This window comes from Vanessa tameamea, chromosome 7, assembly GCF_037043105.1.
Source record: "Vanessa tameamea isolate UH-Manoa-2023 chromosome 7, ilVanTame1 primary haplotype, whole genome shotgun sequence".
NCBI classification, from domain to species: domain Eukaryota; kingdom Metazoa; phylum Arthropoda; class Insecta; order Lepidoptera; family Nymphalidae; genus Vanessa; species Vanessa tameamea.
The window spans coordinates 10986470-11003023 of record NC_087315.1 but is presented as its reverse complement, the minus strand read 5'-3'; the positions used below and the strand labels follow the sequence as shown (position 1 = coordinate 11003023).

Here is a 16554-nt window from a genome sequence, read left to right as displayed (position 1 = left end):
ACTTCCTAAAGTAAGCCATTTTTTTCACCTCAGTCCTACTTAACGTTATGGTACTGTCAACATGACAAGGCAACTGGATCAAATTATGAAATATTAAATTATCTTTGAAACTGAAATGATTTATGTTCAAGACGTTACATTATATGGTTCAAGAGATGCGAGACATTAATAAAGTATTAATTCGCAGTCGAATGGTAACCTTAACGAGAAATATTAGAAAATATATAAATATCAAACTTTAACTTAGTGAAAATTATTTTTAATTGCATGGTTCGTTTTGCATTTTATATCGTTTTTAGTTTATAACATAATATCATGCCTGATGTGTGATTTATGATATTATAAATAATAAATAAAAGTTTGTACATAAATGGCGATTATATAACAGTGATGATGACTCTTGCATTATTATTTTGATCTAATAATATAGTTTAAAGAAACGCTATGAATTATTTGTAGTGTACGAAATAGTTATTTACTTGCATCGAATGAGTTGTGAAGTGTATTTAGCATCGGATAAACATAAAATAAGTATTTACATAATATTAGGGGATGAAGGCATTTATATACAAGAAATTAGTTATTTGGAACATTATACATGATTTAAAACTCAAATGACCTTTGTTCTGTGACGTCATTCTAATAACTCAAACAGTGGTCAGTCATGATGATTAAATTAATAATAACCGCACATTACAGATTAAAAAACCAACAATTGAATATTTAAATTTAAAAATACAATGTTTTATACTAATTTACCGATTAAAATTCATTAATGTACGGTTAATTTTTATAATATTAAAACATATTTTACTCACCACATGTGTCGTTTACAACTCTAAGCGCCACTCTGGCTCCGGCGTTGTTGGCGTACTGTAATACACACACCAACATATCGTCAAGGTTTATATACATACAAACATACATAAAACTAGTGACATTTACTTGTTTTATCGAGTCAAATAATCGATTAAAAAGATAATCGATTGCGATATTCGAAGTATATATCACTGGCATGTTTAGGTTTCATGTCATAATTATTTTAATATTAATTTTAAAAACAAACAGGATTACGAGCACAGTTCTATTTTTGAAAACAAGTTAAGATATTTCATGCTATAATAAATCTATTCGTGACATTACTCAAAATTCATTCTTGCATTCAGTTAGTTCACACAATCATGCGTGAAGTTAGTATAGTGTCGTTTACGATTTCAAATGAAAAAAAAATAATTATTATTAAATGCAGACTAGGAATCAGATAGTACGTCTGTTGAAAACGACCCCCTTGCTTTTTGAAGGCTCACTAAGCGAAAGATGTTTATTAGCGAAAGCCTAAGTGTTGTAAATGAAACCGTTTTGCTTCGAAAAATAACGGTTCTCATACAGACTATACAGCATTCGCGCCAAAATAAAATAGAATTTTACCAATTTTTTGGCGGCGATTCTACATATTATCATTCGGTTCTACGCTCCCCTCTCTGCTAAAAATTAAATTGTTTTCGATTAAAATATAGAATGTATTATAACGCTTCAATGTTTCTCACTAATTCGTGTAAATCGCGTTGAGTAAGATGTATTAAAAGTCAAATTTGGAAATGTTAAGTTATAGAAATAATCGACTTTAAGAAATAATAAAATAGTGACGTATATAGATTAACGTCTATAGATGCAGTTTTACGTTTTACAACGAGTGTCTGTACGTGTCTAATTATGTATAAATATAAATAAAATTTGTGTGTAAAGATAGAAATATTCATAAAACTGCATCGATAAATTAATATTGTAAGTGATGAAAATAAATCGACACTGTAAAATAAGCTTTAATCGAAGCGAAGTATGTTATACGCTGCCGTGCCAACTTGAAGAGCCCGCTCGGGGCCTGACCTTTATAAATTCTATTGGCTACGCGCCCCTTTTTGCAGGTTGTTAAAGAATCTGAACTGAAGTCGCAGCGTTAGGTCTTTCCGTACTGTAAATGGAATAAAATACCGTGACTAAGGAACAATTGTGTCACACACCGACCCGACATCGACAGTCGGCCGAGCGTGAAATCGGTCAATCGGTTCCATTCGTTTGTATTTACATGGACGACATATTCACATTGCATCCATCGATTGATTGAGCGATTTCACGTGTTCTATGTCTTTACACGGAGTTAAGGGGGGGGGGGGAGGGTGTCTGTGGTCGTTCACGCGTGTCGTGTGAGTCGTGTTTACTCACGAGTGGGGCTCTGGGTTAATATCTGGCGGCTCCGCCATGACGAAATTTCCTTTCTGGGCTCCCGCGAGCGATTTGTCATCGGATAACGAATCCGTCCCGACAATCGGCTTGTCGAGGACTCTCCTGTCGCTCGTGGGCGTCAGCGTGTCGGCGCTGGGCGGCGTGAGGCTGAAGTCGAGGAGGCTACTGTCCACGCCCACCGCCGGCGGCCGCCCGCGCGGCAGGCGCAAGCTTAGAGACACGCTCGCTCGCTTTTGCAAACGGCAATCTGACAATATCGATATCATTTATCGATTCCGACTCCATCACTGGTCGCTCTCGAGTCGTTCATGCCGAATGAATTCGATCGTGAAAGCGACGTCCGTGTTCTGTGACGTCGTAGCGACTACCCTTCTCATATCGACGGCCAGGGTCGGTCCTGAGCCGTCGACGGTCGAAAGTGAGAGCGATATCGCACGGTGGTCGATCGACGAGGTGTTAATAAGCGAGGATGTGAGACGCTATGCGTTATCTACGGGTGTCTATGGTTACGTTATGGTCAACGCCAAAGTGTTTACTAGCGAGTGTGGAGTCGACGCGCGGTGCCTCTGAGACCCTCCGGCCCGCAATGAATTGATAATGTAACTGTTGATGGTATACCGAATTTAATGTTCTGACATTGTCCATGGTATGAAATAGCAAGCATGTTGTGGTATTTGAAATAAATATATCAATTAGCATCAATTCATACATTTACGTAATTGCACTGCATATTTTTCGTGTAATAAAATATATAATTCAATAGTAACAATAGTAGATTTAATAAATCGAATTTTTGTTTTGTGTTTTAATTTATCTTTGAACACTTATTGTTACTAAGTTTTTTTTCCAATTTCAAGACGCCATACCGAAACGCAGTACCAAGACAAGACAAGACAAGACGACGTAGTAAGAAGGTTGATACTTATCATTTTGTTTATTTAATCGTAATTAAATTATCCAGCATTCCGTGTTAAAGCAGCCCAGTAAATAAACCTTTTTGATGACGATAGACAAGAATAAGAATCAGTTGATACCAAGTTAAACGACGCTTAGATGCGTCGATGCTTTATTTAGGACATTTACTTCCTGAAACTTAAACCATTTGAACTAAGTTTCCAAACTGAAACCTGAAAAGTATTTTAGTAAAATTCATCCAAATACGATGACCAGTAAACCTAATAAGATTTGACATATAATTGTTTTATGTTTTATAAAAAAACTTAACAATTATACAGTCCAGATCACTCCAGTCAGGTAGACGTAACGTCCACCGACAAGTACAGCGATCAGTTCGGTGATAACTCAGTTTACTAGAGATCGAGCGACCGGTAGCGATACTCACTTCTGTCGATGTTGCGCTGCAGGTGCGAGGCGACCCGGTGGCGCGCGTCGCTGTACTCGAGGTGCAGGCCGAGCCGCAGCAGCGTGGGGTTCTGCTCCACCAGCCGCGTGATCTCCATCTCCGTCTTGTTGCCCAGCACTTGCGACCGCTGTCGGACACGAATACTTAGCATCGTAACGAATCGACCGGAGACATTTTTTGAGAGAAATCATTTTAAAATTAAATTAAGAATTTGTATTTAATTGAATTTAAATGACGATTCAAAAGTGATCGTAAAAGTCTACATGAATGAAATAGATTTTGATTATCAGGGACAGTGAAGTGAGGTGTTTATTTGGTTCTCGACAAAATCGATAGACAAAAAAAAATATCTTCAGGAGACTTCTTCACAAAGCACTGTGACTGGCGAACGTCCGCGCACCTGGTTGGAGGCGCGGAACTCCTCGACGCAGGTGGTGGCGAGCAGCGCGCGCACGAGCTGCACGACGCCGGCGGGGCTGATGAAGTTGGTCTCGACGTTGACGACGCGCAGCGACGTGTTGGCCTGCAGCGCGTCGGCCAGCAGCGCCGCCGTGCGGTCGTTGAGCCCCACGTTGACCAGCGACACCACCTCCAGGTGCGTGTTCGTCTTCAGCGCCTCGAACAGCTTCTCGAACTTCTCGTCGCTTATGTTCTGCAATCGGATCGATGATCGAGGATTTATCACAATATTTTCCTTTACTGCTGAGCACGAGATGAACACCGTAATCGATTTAGTATTTTTTTTTTTTAATTAAATTTTCGAACACTCCTATAATGAATAAGTACATGTCGGTAGTCATTTGAAAACCTAAGGATATTTCAAAAGGGCGAGCAGATATATGAATATATTATTCGAACAGCTTACCTTAATGTTATTCCAATTGAGATCAAGGAACGTCTGGTCGTTTTCTTTCACTCTGTCGATACTTTTATCTGGATCTACGTCGTTAGGAGGATCCATAGGATATACCTACAGAATATAAAATTGAATCGTAATCATAAAACAACTATATTTTATTCTAAGATATTATAGAAAATAACTCAGTTGTAAAAATTTATCCCATAACTTTTTTTAATAAAACCACCTAAAAGCTATCGTAGCCAACATCGCCCGCCAAACGACATTGGAGCCGTAAAAACATTAATCTTAAGAACTTAGATGGTACGTCTCAAGTATTGCCATGTGGTGATGGAATATATGTTGAGTTGGTACCGAGCTTGCTTAGGGCTTACACATAGTAAAATATGACATACAATGAAGCGTAAAGTATATACGCAATAGTTTGTTTTGTACCTTTTGTTTTGTAGCTTTGGTGATTCCATCCCAACCGAGGCCGACAGGCTGACCTTTGTTCAACAGCGACGCGTGGTATTGGTCCTGATTCATCATGGAGTGGAAGCCGAGAATAGCTGAAAAAAAAACCACCAAATATTAAGTATCGCTGCTTGGCGGTAGAATATCTGATGAGTGGGACCCTGACGGGCTTACACAAAGCCATAAGACGAAGTAAAGCCTATCCATACCATAGTGAATAATAATTTCGACTAAAACTCGTTTACCAAGATATACCTAACAACTGGACTAAAAAATTACTTTCATAACGACAATATGTAACATAAGATCAGAATTACGATAATCTACTGAGCTACTGTCGCTAAGATCAAATAACCCAGTTTCTAGAAAAAATATAACACGTACCAAATGCGCTTATGAAGACGGATTTACACGTTTTTCATCCGAAAAAGATTGTTTTAACGTCAAGACGATGATCATCAATTAGATAAGGTTGGAGTATTGCCAAATTGTCGCGAATTCTTTCGGAATGTTATTACAAAGAAAATTATTTCAATAACACTTTAATATCGTAAAACGTAAAACTTATATACTTTACGTTTTATATTCGTAATCATATCATTTATATAATTTATCAAGTATACTGTCTTCTTTGTAAATATCCTGCACATATCGGATAACAAAACAGGTGTCAGAAATATTTTTGAGCCAGTGTAATTACGGCACAGGAGATATAAACATTTTTACATGGATATAGGATATGTATTAATTACACGAGGTGAAACTTAACCTTAGATTGTGGGTTTAAACTCTGGCATCACTGTGATCTCGTGCTTGGCGACTAAGAAAGATATATATATTGAGGTAGTCGGATGGAAATATTCCATGTGACATACTGATTACTCATTTACAGTATGGGAAATTAATTAAATACTTTGAATTTGGGAGAGGGTGACATGACTTCATGTCACCTAAACTATAGGTAAAAATATAGGTTTATTTTTTATCGGTACAGATAATAATTTACAATTATTATTCATCTACTTAAAAGTTAAAATTATGTTATCATATGGATGTGTGTATATTATGACAATTACTTATGTAAACTTAATCAATCTACCGATAAAGACATATTTGAAATTTTATGTTATATACATATATATAAACTTATTTAATGTTATACAATATTTACTTTTCTATTCAAAATATATATATTTTCTTATTATACATAAATTTGCAATCAGCTATTTATAAATATGATGTAATTAACTTGTTATTTACTTTTCCTGTATATATAATATGTAAGGAGCGAGGCCCGCTCATAACGCGGTTTATCTTAAATGACATACGAGTAGTTTGTGTTTATTTAAACAAAAAAGAAATATAAATAAACGATCAATGCAAGTAAAGCAAACATAAAGAACGTCAAAGCAGCTAAATCCAGTCCATTCCATTACGAGTGAACTGACACTTGAATACAATTATGAGTTTTTATACAGACAAAACGTAAACTAATTTAGCACTTGAAGAACACAGATGCTTGTCACTTTTGAAACGCGAGACTTGTTAAGATCCATGCGTTAAAGCCACTGGACATCTTGGCACTTTATATTGCACAAAAAAAAAGGGTATTCGTTTTTTTTTTTTATTAAGGAAGACAGATGAAAAAATGAGCTTTGTTAGAGCAATAAATAGTATTATGAGCAGTAGTAGTATTTAGGACATGATGATAAAGGAAATCTGGTCTCTTGAGAGACTAGTCAAGTGTGTGCGCAAATACTAGTACCCTGTACATTCGCTCACTTTCATAGTCTTCGTCGTCTCAGGACGATAAGACCAAAAGAGTTTGGTTAAAGTGCAGGACCTCTAAGTGCTTTCCGAAGCACGGCAGAAACACAATCTCGAGTGCTACTGAGATTATCATGATAGTAATACACCCATTGACCCGATCCGGGATTCGAACTCGATCTCGGGATCTTCAGCATTTATAATAAATAAATGAGGCGATATAATAACGGATGACTGGTATCAACACAGGTAGACCTGCAAATCCCCTTACTATACTCGAATACGATATACATATACTATGTATATGATATATCTATATTTATATATCTACATCATATATACATCGACTAAATGTCTCTTATGAGTAGTTATTATCAAACTATAAGTGTTTTATTAATGTATCATTATCTGTATATTATAAGTGGATGACATAATTGCCTTGCTGTTGAGTTTAGAATTTAATTTCGCTCATTTGAACGACTTTTAAATTACGAACATGTTCCATTTATTTCTTTGACATTGTTTTCGGTTAAGTTAAGAATTTCGTTTTACATTAACTGCTTTTAAATTTAGAACACGTTCCATGTCATTTTTAGATCGAAGTTGATTAATTAGTTAAACCAGTTGATCAAGTTATTATGTAGGTAAATCTAATTAGGAATATCGAGTTAACGTAATTATGAGCCATTCCATACGATGAATAATGTTGTGTAGTATGTACATAGCACTAAGTTAAACTTTTAATATATATATTTAAAATAAACAGTATGTTTGTATAATTAGTAAGAAAATGTAATACAAATTCTTAATCTGTGATATTGTATAGTATCAATGTTTAATTACAAATAAGTCAAGTCATATCACATTCTAGGGCAGGGCGCTAAGAGTATTATCTTATAAGTGATAAGCTTTCCTTTACTTAGGTACTTAATAATATTAAATATTATTAAGTACATTACTAGTACATTAAGACATTTAAAAAAAAAATTAACATACATCACTATAATAAATAAATTCATATCCTACAGAGAATTCGGTCAACAGATAATATTAATAAGTAACGCAAATAAATGCTACTTTGTGATGTATTTAACATATTTCATATATATTCTTCTAAGCAATTAATAAGACACTTTAAATTATCAAATATTTTGAAGTAATAAGGAATACGTGTTCTAGACGTCATTCTAGACGACATTGAAGCAATTAACAGCTCATAATTAAATAATATGGAATAAATATGAGGTGTCCAAAATGTATACAATTGATGTGCAGTTTATATAAAATATCTAGAGAATAAATAATTAATCTAGAATCTTCTATGATATTGATATAGAGCAGACCAGAGCAAAATTAGACATCGAATATAAGAAAATTCGTAGTAGAATAATTACGAGAAAATATTTAGAAAACAAGTAATTATTCTAGAATCTTATAAAACGTATAAAGGAGCGAATATTTGGAAAACACTGTATCTGAAATGTTCGAAGATAAATATGGTGACCAGGTTCTTACCAGCGAGATCGATGATTTCCTCCTGGGAGGCGGTGCCGAGCGCTTGTTCGTATTCGTCGCCGAGGTCGATGGTAATTTGTTCTTCCGCGTCTCGAACTTTCTCCGGCGGTGGCGGCGGGATCCACTGGTAAAACGAGAAAAGACATTCAATACATTTTATATGTATAATGTTCCATAACCCTGATCTAACCGATTCACTCTTGGGATCTATTTCAATTATGCATTTAGCATGTTTTTTTAGCTCCTTTTTATTATTATTTAATTTTATAATGCTTTAGACTATTGATTTATAAAAATTTTTTTTTTTTTTATATTTTACTATAATTTTGTTTTGACAGTACAGATTTACACTCGGAGACAATTTTTGTTTACACAAATGTCTTAAAAATTACCAGCCTTGAAAATCGACATAGTTGATACTTACTTGTGTACTAATTGTTTGAAAAGAAACAGATTACCAAACATTATCCTTACAATATTTACGTATAAAGTTAAGCACGAGAAATATTACGGAAATATTAGAAAAAAAAACAACTTTTTTACTGGCAACTCAAATTAAATGGTTTTTAGTGATTTTAACATCTAATAAACATTAAAATTTTCCTACTAAAATATTTTTTATTCGTTTACCTTTTTACCACGTATAACCCCTGGCACAAATGGTTTTACTTCAGGTCGATCTGGTGTCTCTAATGCTTGTTTGTTTATGTGTTCAATTAATTTCTTCCGATTGAGAGGACCCGTTGGGTCCTTCTCGCACGCGTAGTTATTTCGTTGCGAGGGAGGGAGAAAGTTGTCCTGAAACATAAAATTACACATGTTTAATTTAATCCTATACAATTGTACAGACAGAATTATACAAAACAGAATTACAAGTGTATGTGTTGTGTGTATTAATGAAATCTATTACAATGTTATCAAAATCAAAATATATTTTATTCAAGTAGGCTTTTGAATCGTCATTTAACAAACTATTTAAAGTAAAGCTACCACCGGTTCAGAATGTAGATTCTACCGAGAAGAACCGGCAAGAAACTCAAATAGGTGCCTTCTAATGTTTTGTTTCTATAACAATCAAGCAACTTTATACAATAAATTATATAATTGACACAAAAATATCGACCTACTGAACAGACTCTAGACTCTAGAGAATTTAAAACCATTCCATGATTACATATAATATTCTCTTTAGGTTTATACATATCGTGTGGCAGTTGAATAACATCTTACATTATACAATATAAAATTATAATCATTCAAGTCTTGAGTTTCATTGTAAGACTTTTAACATTACAAGCAATTGAACACAATGCTAATACCTAATTCAATTAGTACTTTAAGCGCTCTAATGAAGGGTCATGAGTCGAATATCTTTGAAACTACATTCTAAATTTAAAACAATACAATACAGCTATTTTTGTATTTCAATTTGTAGGATGATGATTAGACAGTGTAACTATAAGCACTACGGACATAACATCTTAGTTCTGTTGATTATATGGGTAATTGTTTAAAATTTTAAAGCCGCAAAGGTCTATGTCTATAATTAAATAAATAAAAATAAATATCATGCATTAAAACATATAAGTATATTTTCTTTCTTCTAAATTCAAATGAACAATATATTAAACTGGATCATTAATTATCATTGATATGGTTTGTCCAGCTACTTAAGATAAACATAGGTGATAAATACTTCAATATACGTGTATATTCTGTTAATAATTTAGATTATATAATATACATGTATTAGTTAAGTTAGTGACAATAATTAAATTATTATTGAAAGCATAATATATTATAGACAATTAATTTAAAAATATTATAACTAGGTAGTATTTCTTTAAATTGTATAGGTTTCTCTTGTCTATGAATACTGGCATTATAAATCATTTATATTACTTCTCACATAGCAACACGGCCTAAGATTCTATAACCCATGTACCTGTAATGACAATGGCTTACTCGCTCACTCATTATTCTAATGCAACGGAGTAAAACAAAGGATTTCTGTTGTTGAAAAATTGTCGAATTTGGGCTAGTTTACACTCAGAGCTGTATATAATCATACTCTATTACTGATATAGTCACTGAATTCATGAATTAATTATAATTTGTAGTTATTATTCATGCATAACTACAAATTAACAGGAAAGTGCAGTTTGAAAGATTAATTAAACAGTTATGGTTTATTAGCATTGGGTATTACATATATTGTTAACGCATGTCAGTTAGAGGATTTATTATGTAATGTCAATGTATAAATGATTTGTTCCTATTGATTCTTACTAGAGGAACAACACCATGTTTGAATCAGTAAAACTATACACTAAAATGTGTATAGTTTTACTATACATGTAATTAAACAATTGTAGAAAATATTAAAATTACTTAGACAATAATAAGTGTGATAAATTTATTTTGGATACTAGATGTTAATTTAATATAAAAAATTGTCAATAAGCTTGTGATAATTGAAATTATATAAAAATGGATATGCAGATTGTGTGACTTGAATAAATCTAAGGATTAAAAGGAATTTAATTTAACTGCTCCATTTGCATATTACATTATTCTGTATATTTGCATTATAAATGATTTATGATTCCTTTGTAATTAGAATTGCAGCACTTAAAAATACTTTTAAAAAAAACTAATTACAACTTTTCAGAAATGGTACTAAACCTTAAAAATCTTCAAATAGCTTGCTTTATATATTACTTTACATAAATAAAGGAAGGAAATTGTTTTGTGAAATAGATATTAATCAATTTAAGTTGATTTTAATGTAATAATTAATTAAATAGTGAACAAATTATTTATTCTTTTGCTCACCCATTTCATTCAAAAGAATTTAAAAAAAACAGTTGTTGAAATTAACTTTTAATTATAACTCAATTTTTTTATTTTTTTATCTGTGTACATCATAATGCAAAAGCATTATTTGAAAAAATAATAATTTTGACATCATAAATAATTATTACAAGCTTTCTATGATGTCATTTTACTTAAAGATTTCCAAGGTATCTCTAGTTACTTCACTACATATTAGTATGTAAAGAAGTAATTAGTATAGCCATTATAATGATGGTCAGCCTTCAATATTATCTCTCTAATAGATTCCTACTCTGTGTGATGTTGCAGTGTCGAACAAACTTTTGTTGTACTTATAGAACTATTAATTAAAAACAACTCCGTACATATTGAAAATTTGATGTGAATTGTTAACATAATACTATGTGGATTGCAATCAATTATTATATGTTTTAGGACATTGAAAAAGTTATAAAAATTTTTAGTAATAAGAAATATTAGGATTTCTTTAGCAATGTTATCTTTGAACTATTAGTATAAAAACAAGAGTTCTTTGAGAATAAAAATAAATAAAAAAACTTACGTCTGGGTCAACCTCCTTGGCAAGCATAGTAAGCTCTTCCTGTGACAATTTAGCTAGAAGTTCGTCGACGTCAACCTCATCGTATGTGGACAACTCGCGTCCATACAATTTGGCCGGTGTCGTCATTGTTGTCGTCTTCGTCGTTGACGACGTCTGCAATACACAAAACACAACACTTAGCACTTCGAAGTTAACACTTATTCTTGTACATAAGTACAATGCAGGTAGATATAGATAAAACATCAAATTTGGCAGGTTTCAGTACACCACACCCACAGTCGAAAATAATGATCGATAACACTACTTTTTATGTAGACGGAAAATAAAAAAAAAAGAAACATTTAAAATTCAAACAAGCTAAACCATGTAAAATGATTTTATAAAATATTATGATTATATTCTTACATTTAATTGAATAAAAAAAGAGTTACGAAGAAAACTTTGATAACAAGCTTCTATACCAAATGACAGATACAGACTGGAACTGGAAGTGGAAAATAAAGTCGAATCGAAACTCGACAGAAAGAAACAGAGATATATTGTTTAACGTGTGCAACAGAGATGGCAAATAGCTAGGGAAGGGTACACACCTAGATTAATTTTATTAACATTGAAAGAAGAAACACTGAGTCAATACCGGTTTCTTATCAAGTTTTAAAATAAAATGATTCATAAAAAAAATATACGGAAGATAACAGCGTATTTCTACCAACTCAACAAGTGATACAAATAATTTTTCATAACAGTTTTAAATTTTCTGTTTCTCTTAAACATAATGAAAATCTGTATAAAATACAAAAAGTTAATATTTTGCAATAAATTAAATTGTAAGATCGTGTTGAAAATATATATGTAATACATGCCAAAAATACAATTTTGATAAGTGATAACAGGCTCTAGTTGTATAATGTATTATAATATTATGATTAGGATGCTGGATGGATGATGATTATAATATGATGATAAGGATGGATTGAATAACATTTGTTGGTGTAGCGAATTCAAGAAACAAAAATATTTTAGAAATACCAGAAAGGTTAAAGAACAGCGTCTTCGTCGTCGTCAGTACTGCTTTGTCAAGTGATAGTTTTTTTTTATATAATGTACAAAGATTAAGGATTTAAGAAATACCAGCCTGTAAATGTCTGGGCAAATGTGTCATCTCCTCTTGAGGAGATTTGGAGCTTTTTACATTAAGCTGCTCCTCATGTTCTGATCAATTTCGGCCAAGGTGGCTAATTTCAAGGAAGTATACACGGGACATATTATAATGCAAAAGTATGTGCGCAAATACAGGTGCAGTCTCTGTTCCCTCACTCTCATAATCCGAGACGATTAGAAAGAGCTCAGGCCCAACTGCATTACGTGCTTTCCGAGGCACGGGAGTGTACACATTTCCAACTTATTTACTCACAGGCTGCTATAAGAATTTTTCGACTGATAAACCTCAATAACTTTTTTTGGACTCGACCATAGATTTCGTAACTAAGTACGGTCTTAATCTTACATTTACCTATGAGACCAACAAGGCAGACATAGATGCTCCTATGGGAGTGGCGTACTTACATAAAGTGGTGGATTTACATGGATGGATTTTGGTGGCTGAAAATCATTCTATATACTTATTAAGATTTCTTTACGACTTTTTCTACATAATTGGGTACAAAATGAAGAATTGTTGCTTTCTGTTAAAAACATTGACAATAGGGTAAATAAATTTAAAAAGTATAGTATAATAAATTGCCTGAACTACGTTTGATAGACGGAAAGTGATGCATTCCATAAGTCATTCAAGTCAGTCAGGACGAGGTCGTGACATTTTGTATCAAACTGTTCATAACAAAGGGAAGATTACGCAATAACCTATTTCTGAATACGGTTCATGCCTCGCCTTCGTAATAACTTGTTACTATTGAACCTACTCGTACTAACTCACGATTTTTTATCAATTGATCGAATATGCCGACTGTTATTAGGTACTTTAGATAATAATGTTTTAACATTGACCTATCAAGTATATGATTGTACTTTAATATTAAAGGTAGGATATTTAAATTAATTGATGTCAGTTACTATGTGACGATAACGGTCGTATGACCTAAATAAAAAATACTTTGATGTCTTTTTATCTTAAGGTTGTATAAAAATACAGAACAAAGTGTTCTTTAATATCAAATGGATAAGGTTTTTTTTAATGATATGAGATTTTTATATATTGTATTCAATGTTATTAGAAACACGATTACATTTTCAACTTCAATTATGAACGAAATATAAAATTTTAAAATAATCACTGTTCGCAGACTGTTCTCAGCGTGTTATATTTTGAGACAAACATCCCGAAAACCCTTTAAAAAATATACGAATTTATTGAGTTTTGTCGAACGATCAAAAATAAAAGAATCGCAGAGATTTATTTTAAATATAAGTATATAAATAAAAATATATGTTTAAGGTCATTAAAGTCTTATGGTCACGCGCTAACATGATGACATTTTGTATTAAGTGTGGGTGAATTAGTCCTCAATGCCAGACTCGTTGTAATATATAACGGTTATGATGCTGACTAATACTATTCTATACTATATAATATATTTATATCCATAATTTAAATTGACTAGCATTCATCCAGCATTTAAAGAGAAGTAAGTACCTCTCTTTAAATGCTGGATGTTCTTTGATCTTAGAGTTGTTATAACAAAATTTTAGGTAGACATGGATGTTTGGAATCAGACTGGGAATATAACTTGTTTCTAACATAATACAAGCGGAATTAACTAGAAATGAAGGAAATATATTATATGTAATATACGGAAACATGTACCAAGTAAATGCAGAAGATAATAATAAAACCGACCAACAGCGAGTCTGTCTCGCGTACGAAGGGTTCCTTACCATCGACTAGGTAAACAACAGTAGGTACACAAATTTCATACTGGGTACGGAACCCTAAAAAGTGCATAATGCTACACACTAAATATAAGTAAATTTTCTATAAAATATGTAATTGTTCAATAAAACTAAATATTTTGTGAATATTGCAAGCAAGCAAGAATCGGGCAAAAAGCGGCAAAAAAACACTTTTGTTGTATAAGACACCCCCTAAATATTTATTTTATTTTATCAAATCAATTATGAATAAAAATAAATAAAATCAATATAGGGTAGACCGAGGCGAATCGGATCACAGGGCGAATCGGATCTAAATAAGAAATTTGTTGATAATTCAAATATCGCATTTACATAGAACGCATTCAACCGTCGTTTTTCGTCTCTCCTCTCACCCCGCACCTCCCGACATAATCAGTATTTCGATCGCGCTTGTGAATCATTGTCGAAGCCGCTCGTCAGCGACTCGGTCGTTTGTGTATGTCGCAATTTTGGCGCTAATCTAAGGTACGTACTTACAATTTATTTGTGTCATATTACGTATTTGTGTTAAAACTCAACTACTTAAGGTTTATCTTGTTAAGCAAGGTGTCTATATTAGAGAATCAATTCGCTTTTAAGTATGATCTTAGATGTTAACGTCTAAAATATTTATTTCAAAAGTCTTGATTATGGGGCTAATCGGATCATATCGTCAGGGGCGAATTGGATCACACTTTTAAACTGACTTATTAAATGTTTAAGGTTATTGATTCATATTTATTTAATTGTATGTAGATGGTTCGCACGTACAAAAGAAAGACTAATACCGGAGAATGGTCACAAGAAAAAATGAAAGAGGCAGTAAGTAAAGTCCAGAATAAAGAACTTTACGTAAGGCTGCTGAGATTTTTGCAGTACCGTTAACGAGCTTACAGAGAAGAGCTGCTTTATCCAGGGGTATTATTAAGCGTCGAGGTGGACAGCCAGCTTTAGATGAGAACGCAGAAAAGAAGTTAGCTGACCGGCTATTGCACTTGGCAAGTCGTGGCTTCGGAATTACAACCAAAGCAGTGCGTTTGAATTTGCAGAACGTCAAAACATTAAACACAAATTTGACAGAAGTGCCAGAATGGCTGGCCAGGACTGGTTTCATCGCTTCATGCAAAGGAACAAAAAATGGTATGCAACCTGGTACTTAAGTGGCCATGACAGAAAAGGGCTGGGTTACCGAAGAAGCTTTTAAGTTGTGGCTGCAACATTTCAATCGCTACCGGACCCCAGGAAAAGTAATTCTAATTTTGGATGGACACGAGTCTCACACCACGCGGGGACATGGACCACATATATGTGAATTATGTGCCGATACTTAAAATTGATCTCATTATTAATTTTTTACTCATTCCAAACCTATAGTGTTAAAAAATTTAAATTTTATTTTTAATGTTGTGTACGATCCGATTCACCCCGAAAATTGGGGCGATTCGGATATTTTTGTTTTTTTTGTTTTTAATAGCTAATTAAGAAAATATATGTATGATTGAAGTTTTCAAATGTTTATTCCATAGCTGATTGTTACTTCTTACGTTTTTATCAATAAAAATAACATTATATAACACTTTAGTATGATTTGCTCAACCTCAAAGAAAAAGTGATCCGATTCGCCTCGGTCTACCCTATATAATTATGTATGGGAGCCCTCCTTAAATATTTAGTTTATTTTGTTTTTAGTACCTGTTGTTATAGCAGTAATAGAAATAGATAATTTGTAAAAAAATCAACTGTCTAGCTATCTCAGCTCTCGAGACACAGTCTGGTAACAGATAGACGGACGGACAGACAGTGAAGTCTTAGTAATAGGGTTCTGTTTTTACCTTTTAGGTACGGAACCCTAAAAATTAAAATGACGTTGTATAATTGTGTTGTGTATTTATTCTCGTATATCTCTTAATATTTAATATATTTAATTTTTATTGTAAGGGTAACTGGCATAAGCCCTGCTTATAGATGTAACTGTCAAATTTTATATATCTAATTGAAGACAAACATCCCATAGACAATTACTACTTTTTTAACTAGTTAGAT

At 32.9% G+C, this 16554-nt stretch overlaps 1 protein-coding gene across 7 annotated transcripts in view; it reads right to left on the bottom strand.

Moving 5' to 3' along the window:
- Tmod (tropomodulin) overlaps nt 1-16554 on the bottom strand; it is a 76606-nt gene that overhangs the window by 1938 nt on the left and 58114 nt on the right. For 2 of the 7 annotated variants that reach the window (XM_064215466.1, XM_026637046.2), the window contains exons 2-10: nt 11602-11754; nt 8835-9002; nt 8205-8328; nt 4902-5017; nt 4473-4577; nt 4008-4259; nt 3587-3734; nt 2224-2491; nt 819-873 (exon numbers count right to left, since the gene is read on the bottom strand). In XM_064215466.1, the coding sequence (XP_064071536.1) occupies nt 831-873; nt 2224-2491; nt 3587-3734; nt 4008-4259; nt 4473-4577; nt 4902-5017; nt 8205-8328; nt 8835-9002; nt 11602-11754 (1377 nt within the window). In that variant the 3' untranslated portion in view covers nt 819-830. Of the gene's footprint in view, nt 1-818; nt 874-1101; nt 1485-1887; nt 1973-2223; nt 2492-3586; nt 3735-4007; nt 4260-4472; nt 4578-4901; nt 5018-8204; nt 8329-8834; nt 9003-11601; nt 11755-12006; nt 12126-16554 lie in introns of those variants that run through there. The other 5 variants (XR_003368895.2, XM_026637049.2, XR_003368897.2 and 2 more) reach the window with 5 other exon arrangements.